This window comes from Erigeron canadensis, chromosome 1 (assembly GCF_010389155.1).
Source record: "Erigeron canadensis isolate Cc75 chromosome 1, C_canadensis_v1, whole genome shotgun sequence".
NCBI lineage: Eukaryota > Viridiplantae > Streptophyta > Magnoliopsida > Asterales > Asteraceae > Erigeron > Erigeron canadensis.
The window spans coordinates 3,154,019-3,164,310 of NC_057761.1; the positions used below are offsets into that span (position 1 = coordinate 3,154,019).

At 32.8% G+C, this 10,292-nt stretch overlaps 1 protein-coding gene across 1 annotated transcript; it reads left to right on the plus strand.

Moving 5' to 3' along the window:
• Positions 1–6,943: 6,943 nt before the first annotated feature.
• On the plus strand, positions 6,944–9,088 carry LOC122603859 (60S ribosomal protein L6). The gene is made up of 4 exons (XM_043776692.1): positions 6,944–7,278; positions 7,391–7,497; positions 8,079–8,260; positions 8,745–9,088. The coding sequence occupies exons 1-4, from the start codon at positions 7,022–7,024 to the stop codon at positions 8,898–8,900; spliced, it is 702 nt and encodes a 233-aa protein (XP_043632627.1). The 5' UTR covers positions 6,944–7,021; the 3' UTR covers positions 8,901–9,088.
• The last annotated feature ends 1,204 nt before the right edge of the window (positions 9,089–10,292 follow it).

Genomic DNA, 10,292 nt, shown 5'->3' on the forward strand with positions numbered 1-10,292 from the left:
GTTTAATTATATAAAATCAATGGTTTGTGATCCATAAATAGTTTAGATTTACATTTACAAGCATAGACATTACGGGTCAAGATTATCAAACCAAAGAATGATGAAGTGACCAACTGACCATAACTTCGATCGATTAAATTAATATATCCCCAAAAAAGAAAGCCCCTCGACCACTTACGACACAGCTTCTAAAACTTAATTTTATTAGAAAATTTCATATATATCCCATTTTAAAGACATAATTACATATATGTCTTAGGTACAAGTTTTTAATGCATAAATACAATGTTTTTAAAGCATGTTTTGGGCATATATGTAATTATGTTTTTAAAATAGGACATATATGAAAATCTCCCAATTTTTCTTGCTACATCACACCTTTTCATTGGATGACATTTTTCATTTTTTAATTAAATATCCACTATGTAGGTCCCGGATGTGAGTTTTTCCCAAAGTTTTATGTTCGAGTATTGGGTTTCCCATTTTAAGGTATTTTCCATGAGGTGGGGGTTGGAGGTTCAGGAAGTCGCTGGTTAAAATTGTCTCGAGCACGTCTAAATCGAAACTAACGTTAGAAAGAAAAAAAAAAAATTTAAAAATCTCTATATTACTTTTAAGTTTTAACAAACATTTTAATTGATATTATTCATGATATATCTATACACTATATAAATCCCTACTTGGGTTTTGCTAAGTATGTCCTGTGTGGCATGCCTTATGAGTGATTAAAACAACTAAAATCCTATGTGGCATGTTTATGTTACACTTTTTCATACGGTTAAGTTAAATTGGAGGTTACCAATCAGACATCCTTTCCCTCCTCTTTTTGCTACGGTTAAGTGAAATTTAAATTTAAATTCTATAATCGTATGGCAGTTGTAACCGTCCATCTTGGTGCCTATAAAACCAACCCATCGATCACCTTCTCACCATATAACACACACATCGAATCACTTTCCGATCATCGCTTCCAAAAATCCCGTAATGATACGTGAACTTCACACAAACCACAACTCGTGTTCCATAACTGTAAGGATCATCAGGTTGTGGAAACAACCGGTGTATGGCAATGTGAACAACATCGGAAGCATCGAGATGATCTTAATGGATGCAGTGGTTTAATGCTATATTCGTTTATACAAATATAAGATACATCTTCCTCTGCTTGTGGTATGTAAAATTAGTCATCAGTATTTGTTAGATCTAGGGATATTTCATTTTTTTATAAATAAAATTAACAAACTTTTTATATATATTATTGTATTGTATGAGTATGAAGTTTGTTTGTGTTATAGTTTAAGTAATCCACTTAAAGCTATAGTAGCATTGATAATATTACTATCTTGGCCAGTAACTTATGATGATATCAGTCCACTTATCATATTTTCACATCTAGCTTTAGTATTCCATAGTTATAAGATTTTGTTACATATGCAATTATAAAAATGATGTATAATATGCCAATTGATTATATTCATATTGAACTGGCAATTCTTATCTTATGTAATGAAATAGTGACAGATGGATTTTCAAATTTTAATCCCTCTGCATGACATACAAGTATCACAAGAATTATGCAAATCCTTGGTATGTTAAGTTATTAAACATTTGATGATGAATTTTTCTGCAATAATGATAGTGTTTATATTCCTATATATCTAATTTCTTTGTATATTGTATGCAGACTTTGCCTACTATCTTTAGTAACAACTTACCACCAAGTTGTAAATCAATTAAGTTGCTAGATTATAATAATAAGGAATATCACGTTTCCGGTAAACAAGTTGAAAACAGTCGTATCAGAATTTCAAGAAGTCAATGGTCAAAGTTCATCAAATCAGCTAACGAAGAATCTCCTTCTCCAACTTTGTGTTTCAAATTAATAAAGGAGATGACTTTTCAAGTTTCTTGCTTTCTTAAAAATGGTTGGCAGGTTATAGAGAATGGTATTAAATGTGATATGATAAAAAGTTGTTTACTTCATGTGACTAAAGATACACCTAAACGTCAGGTTAAAACTTTACAAACTAATTATTAATTAATACAATTGTAATGCCTAAGTATATTTTGGTACATTAATTGTATCAGAGTTGATATTAATTGTTATTTTAAAGGAATTCCCGGCATTTTTCTTGTGGGAATTGAGTTCTAGAAAGAAAAAGTAGGAAAATATGTTTGTTAAGTTATGTGTTGCCAAACAAGAGTATCAAGTTAGAGTTTTATATGACTACTCAGGTGACAAGAAACTCGGCTGTGCACGTTGGTTTACAGGACGTACGTGGAACAAGTTTTGTGCTGAAAATCATGTTAAAATCGGATGTATAATGATGTTTGTCAACGACAACAATCTGAATTTCAGTGTCCGAGTTTTCAATGAAGACGAAATTCAAGTTGATAATTAACTGAAAAGTAAGTGTTGTACTGTTCTGGCATAAATGATTTCCTTCTCATTAATATATATATAATTGGGAAAAAATTTTCTTATTTTATATCACGACTACTATTACGAGGTTAAGATCGATGTGTTCTTATGATACAACTGTTGCATATTATGCAGGTTTAGATTGACCTTTTATAAGTTGTTTTTGGCACCTTGAAGTGGTTGTGAATTTTTGGATGTACTGTTGCTGTAAAATATATGGCTGCTCACTTTTGAAGGTAGGGTACGAAATTAAAGCCTGATGAAAAAGGTACATAGTTCGACAATCTGATCGAACTTAATTAGAATAATTATTTGATATCTCCATTAATCATGTTTGTTTATAAGGTATGTAGTTTAAGTAGTCTAACAAATCATATGCTATCTTAGTCGTGTTGCTTTGTATATTATGTACTTTAAGTTTTAGTTTAAGAAAACATATGATGTATTTTGTGGCTAGGCTAACCACATGGTTTTGTGGAAAGTTATGATGATCTACGTAGATTCAATGATGTGTCAATTTGGAAATTAAAGTAATGCCATTAGTATAGGGCTATATTTTTATTTCGTAAAAAAAAAGTTTCTTGTTTTGCACGAATTGCATTGTCTCATAATTGCACTTGCGTGATGCGACTTTATGTCACAATATCACACACTATTTGTAACTTATCTTGTTTATTATGAATATATCTGATTTTTAAATGATTATGACATTTTATTATAACATTGTTCATCAAATGTTGCTTTTAACAATGTCTATACGGTCTGTTAATATAGGTGTATAGATATATATAGTTTTTTTTTTAATTTTAATTGTATACTTGCAAGTCTATTAATTTTTGTCATTTTTTTAAAAAAAGAATCAAAGTTGTCATATTTAGTAAAACATATTATCTTGAAGCCTGTATCAGTTACCAAAAATTTAGATAATTTAAGTTTTAAAAAAATCTAAATATACTTGGTCAGATACAAAAAACGGTTTTCCTTCAAAAGTAGGATACGGTTTTCATAATAAAGAAACAATCAATTTCGATTCAAATTCAAATTTCAAATGTAAAATGCCTTTGAATAACTAACACCTTTCTTATTAAATTTAAACCTTATATCAAATTAACTTAAACCTCATTTTATCACCAAAAACAAATCACATATACTTACTAAATCATCAAATTTTATAAGTGCAATTATAAAATTTAGAGATGCCTATAATATTGAATAGGAAAAAAATATTTGCATGCAATTGGTGAGAATCTATTAATAAACTTTTCTTTTTTTTTTTGTAGTTTATATATATATATATATATATTAATAATTACCCCAATTAATCTCTCACACAACATACTTCTCAAAGTTGTAATCACATTTACAGCCATCTCTATTTGTCAAGATCACTCATATATTGTCAGCCATAGTATCGTTAGTTTATTTGATTACACCATTGATAAATTTTTTTGATTGCAGTATGAGTGCAGATCCTCCACCCACCGTTCTAATATGCTTGCATCATGGTGGAGAAATGTTCAAGTTACGCCAAGGTTATGAATATGTTGGCGGTAGGTTAGTGATGATACCTAATGTCAAAACAAACGAATTTCTGATGAATGAACTGCGATCATGGTATTATAACAAATTCCCAATGTGCACAGATGAAGTATGGTTTAGACACAAACAACCAGGAAAATCACTTGGGGATAAGAATTCGATTCAAAAACTTTTTGAAGGCATAGACTTGAATTGGTTATATAGAATATCAAAAAATGAAGTAGCAATACATATATATGTGATGAAGTTGCGCCATACCACTAAGAGGTATCCATAATAACCTATTGTAATAGTCTTATCTATATTGATTTGTACCCTTTCATAGTGAGTATCAATATTAGTCAAAATGAATTTTAACCACTGACAAGTATCAAATTTTACAGATTTATTCGAAGTCCTCCAACTATTGTTAGAATATGCTTGCATTATGGCGGCAAAATGATTAAGTTACATCAAGGCTATCAATATGTTGGTGGTGGGACAGTGATGATTTCTGATGTGAAAACAAAGGAATTCATGATCAATGAATTGCGAGCATGGTATTATCAAAATTTCCAAAGTTGTAAACATAAAGTTTGGTTTAAATGCAAACGTCCAAGGAAGTTACTTAGTGATCGAGGTTCAATTGCTTCCGTTTTCGAAGATCAGCATTTGAAATCATTATACAATGTTACAAAAAAAGACGAACCAATAGATATATATGTGGTACATTCACCCGGTTCCACACTGATGTGACTAATTTATACCCATTACCCACATCATTATTGGCCATTTATTTATATGTTTTAAGTCTACTTTGTGTGCATTTGGCGCGTTTATGGTGTTTGTTAGTAGTTTCAGGCGCTTAGCAGGTTACGTAGTCATTTGGCTCACATTTGGAAGACTATTGGCTAATACAATAATTCATGAAGTCGAGAGTTGATTTATGCAAAAGAAATGATGAAAGTGGCGAGTTGAAAGTTGAAAACGAAGTTGTCGAAGTCTTTGTGTCCACTGCGACGCAGTGGAAATGCACATTTGCCCACTGCGCCGCAGTGGTTATTCATGCACGAGTGACTTTTGTCCAGTGAGATTTGGCTGCGCAGTAGTGGTCGTAATCGAGGATCACTGCGCCGCAGTGATCAAGCAAGTCAACAGAGACAAGTCGTAGGGCACGACTGCGCCACAGTGGTGGGTGTGTACGAGCCCACTGCGCCGCAGTCACCCATTTTGCACGCAAAGATTTGGCAGAGATATTTGGCTGCGCCGCAGTGGATGGCATGCACGATCCCACTGCGCCGCAGTCATCCATGTTGCATACGAAGGGAATTCCAGTGATATTTGGCTGCGACGCAGTGGAGGCCTTCACATGACCACTGCGCCGCAGTGGGAGGCTGGTCAACAAAAGTCAACAGCCGACTTAAAGCCTTATTTTTCAAGAGGTATAAATATAAACCCTAGGCACGAATTTCGAGGCATTCAAACTCTTTCTAGGAGCTGCTCTATCAGGATTCTTCCTTCTCCAATCAAGTGTTTCACTTAGGCGGACTCATTGAAGATATTACGGGCACCCATCTAGATCGTATCTACATTATTGTCTTGCAAATTATTTTCTTCAAACAATTGGTACTTCATGTTTCTTTTCCGTTTCTTTGATTATTGTGAATTGATCATGAGTGGCTAACTGTTTAATCATCCACCTTGATGAAACTAGACGGATAATGTGATTGCTATATTTTTAATTTAAAAGGGTTTATTTAATTATCGTTGTTCCGTGATCTTGATGGTTTTAATTCTTTTCATTTAATTAAAATCGATATTGGTTGCATATGATTCTTCGTTGGTGGTACCAGTCGAATGTGTATGTGATTTTAAAACGGTTACTTGTCTATAAGTAATTATCACTAGTTCATGGTATGATAGTGAATATCATTTTAAGTAAAGATTAAATTTGTCAACGTGATTGATATCGGTTGGTGGTACCAGGTTATTGTCACATAGGTTCAATTGATAATTTGATAAGTAGATAAAAACTGATTGTTAGAAGAATTGTCTTGGTCTTGGTGGTACCGGCTTGGGTAATTAGACTAGTCAGGTGGATCGATAAATTATTCATGGATGGTGGTACCACGTGAATAGTTTAATCTTGTCACGACTACCTTTTAAACTCTTAAGAATTTGTTCCTCATCAAATGCAATCACATTTGAAGTCAAGGGAAGTCAAGGTGGATGACTTTTAATTATTTTGTCTGAATCTTTCTTTAATTTTATGCAATCAATTGGCAAATCAATTTGTTTAATTGTCAAAGGGAATTTCGAGCAACACCTGTTTTCCAAACCATTTAACAAGCAATTAATCATTTCACAGTCCCTGAGAACGAACTCAGACTTACCTCTTTGCTATATTACAAACGATCGGGTCCACTGCCCGTGAGTGCGTAATAGTTAGTTCTTTGGTAGTTTTAGTTTACAAATATTAAAGCTCAATTTGGCACATCACACACCGAGACAGTAATTTGACATTGTTTTTGTTTTTTCAAATCAATATTTTGTATTTGCTTTAAATAAGATGTGCACATGAAGTTTGGTTCTGATTACAATCATCATTATTGTCTTTACACTTTCTTTTCAATCTAATAATACAAGCATGTGAATGTTATTACTGTTACTATTTTGCCATGGGTACATGAATTAATTCCAACTCCAGTAAATTGTGACATATTGCTTTATGATATCTATACATATATGTGCAGACGTTGCGTACTTAAAGATCTATACAATTTACGTCAAAATTTTAGGAGTCTAGGCACTAGTATATTAGGCACTAGTATATATATATGTTGATCAAAAGTTTTATTGTCGTAATTTCGTTTTACTCGTAACTTATAAGTATGATGATGATCCGAAATACAAGCCCAATAAATAATATAATATCCGAAATGAAAGCCCAAAAAGCCCAACTAAAACTAGGGTTTAACGAAACCATAACCTATTATACTTGTCACCATATTTTCATTCACTTCTTTGCCCCATCTCTCTTATCACACACCGCCGGAGCAAATTCCCTCACCATCTCCATCAATGGCGCCAAAGCAAAGAACCCCACATGCCTGCCGTAACCCAGATCTCATCAGGGGTGTTGGCAAATACTCACGTAGCCAGATGTATCACAAAAGAGGTTTGTGGGCCATCAAGGCCAAAAATGGCGGCACTTTCCCTACCCACCCGAAAAAGACGGCTGAAGCTCCGGCCGCCGTCAAGCCGCCTAAGTTTTACCCGGCTGATGATGTCAAGAAACCCCTTGTTAATAAGCGTAAAGCTAGACCCACCAAGCTTAGGTTTGTTAAGTTTGTGTTTTTGTTAATACAGATATATAGATATAGAAAATGTATGTAATGTTTTTTCGTTGTTTTTAATGAAACGGTGTCGTTTTGTTTGTGGGTTTTGTAGGGCAAGTATTACTCCTGGAACAGTTTTGATTATTTTGGCTGGTAGGTTTAAGGGGAAAAGAGTTGTCTTTTTGAAGCAGCTTACTTCTGGATTGCTTCTTGTTACTGGTGAGAATATTTTTTATTTACTTTTATACTTTTTTTTTATATAAAATGATTATTTGTTTATTTTTAGTTTATAATGACATTTTGAAAATGGAATGTTTTGATTTTGATATCTCTATCAAGGATTGTTTTATGGTTGTTTAGTTTGTGTTTCTAATTATAACTGTTTCATTAATTAATAGAAGTACTAAAACAACAAAATCTCAAGCAAAATGTGTGTGTATATGTATAGTAACTTGAATATAAGTTGCATATGAGCATATAAAAGGTATGTAGACCTATAACCATGACATGTAGCATACAAAATTATGTAAACATAACTGCAACTAAAGAGAGAGTGATTAAAGTACTAATACTGACAATGAAAGTGCTAATATTGTGAGTATAAATTGTATTGAAGTGTTACATACATTATTCTAATCAATGTTAATAGGTGTATTTACAGCGCAGTATCATGCTTACATTGATAATATAGTGATGAGGGTGGATGTTATACGTTTGCTGGGACGTTTTTTATTGTGATTTATATGGTATTTGTTTGCGTAGTTGAAGAATTGTTTTGTGAATGTTGGTTGGTTTGATAGGCCCATTCAAGATTAACGGTGTTCCACTAAGGAGGGTGAATCAGTCCTATGTAATTGCAACTTCGACCAAGATTGACATTGCAGGAGTGAATGCTGAGAAGTTTGATGACAAGTATTTCGGTAAAAAAGTTGAGAAGAAGAAAAAGAAGGGTGAAGGAGAGTTCTTTGAAGCTGAAAAGGAGGTTCGTTACTCAACTATTTCCGAACTTGTTTTTTTGATGAACACTATTGTATTTTTTAAACTTCTGAGTTAAATATCTAAAATGGGGCTCTAATGATTTTTACATCCTATGGCTTGTTGAGTGTCAGTACACTTATAATGGGATTGTAGAGTCAAAATTGGTATTCGTTTTTTGATACTTGTTTTTCACAGAACAACTGTTTTTATACTTGTTTTTTGATGCCCACTATCGTATTTTTAAAGTTTTTAAGTGAAGTATCTAGAATGGCCCTAAATATTTTTCACATACATGAGTTTCTTGAGCGAAATAAACTTCTCAGTTATCATATATTTGTAGAACTGATAGATGGTCATGTTTTATTTTGAAATAAGCATTATTTTTCACATAATGTTACATGCTAGTTGGTCTGTTTCAAATACCTTCGTAGTCAAAATTTTGAATGAAGTTTGAGAAATCTTGTGTTGAATGTATGGAATTTATGTAGGAGAAGAACCAGTTGCCACAGGACAAGAAAGATGATCAGAAGACAATCGATGCTGCATTGATAAAATGTATTGAGGCCGTTCCAGAACTGAAGAGCTATTTGGGTGCCAGGTTTTCACTCAAGGCAGGCATGAAACCCCATGAGCTTGTATTTTAGATGGACAGCACTTCTCTGCTTAGGATTGAGCTTTGTCTGTTGGAGTCTGTAGCTTTCGTGTTTTTTGTCGTTTTAATTTTATACTATGCTTGGACTAGATTTCCATTTCATTTGCCCCCTCTGGTTTATCTGATTTTTGGAACAATACTTGAGTTCTCTAAATTGCGATTGGCTTCAATTTTGTTGCTTTTTGGTTCTCTGTTACAGGTAAGTTTCTCTTGGGGATGTTAATAACATACTAAGGTTGACTCATTAACAGTGAGATTTGAGCCAAGCCAATGACTATAATTGGATTGCAAACCTAAATGATATTGTATAGTAATTTATAATATATTTATCATAATTTATAAGTTTTATGATAGATACACAATAATTATACGTATGATGGGTATATCTGAAGTACAGCATTTGTGTGTGTAGTACATAAGTTTTGGGTATCACTAATTATGTGCGTAGTTATTTAAAACCTTGTCAATTTTCTTTGAACTTGGATACAAGAGTACATTTTTTATTTTATTTTTCTATACAATGAACCAAGCTTTGGGAAATCCTTGACCTAAACAAACTTGAAACTCCAAATAAAATCTATGAAAATACTATAAAAATTGTAACATAAAAGAAAATTGGATAAGGGAAGAAAGAAGAAGATTGAATAGGGGAAAAAAGGATAGATAATTACATAAAAAAGAGACATTCTCGAGTTGAAAGAAAAGAAAAGAAAGTTGATAGTTAAACGTATTCTTAAGTTAGAAAAGAAAGGATAAAAAGATACAATTTTTACATTTATAGCCTTGTAGTAAGTAAAACCTTTATATAAGTTTGAGGGGTATAATAATAATTTCACCACTTTTCCTTCCAAATCTTGCCAAAAGTGGCAAGAAAGTTTTGGGATCAAAACATCGTATTTTTCCCTTTCTTTTAAAACAAAAACTCAAGAATACAAAACTAAAAGTTTCTTACCCTTTCTTTTCTTATCTCTTCAAAATAAAACTCAAGAATGCACTCTTACTCTACACCATGCTTCTTGCCTTCTTGTACTCACTTAATCAATTGAGTCCGTTAGTACCCCAGTTTAACCAAAAAGCACATTAGTGTAAACCTTGCAATTTAAAATCAAATTGTTAAAAAGAGTATTTTTTTTTTTTATTTACCTTTGCCTTAGGTTACACGGAGTAGCTCGTTCCCTCCCCTTTTTTTCACCCGGAACGCCCCACCTCGGCCCTGGGGAATTCCACTTCCTTATTTTTCGTGCCCAGTCCCTTTTCTAACGCGTCTTGCGTTTTGTTTGTTTGTGGAGTTTTGAACATTGATGCATCAGTTTTTTTTTTTTTAATATATATATAACAATTATAAAAAGAAAAAAGATAAGGTTCCCTCACTCCAAGGGAATGA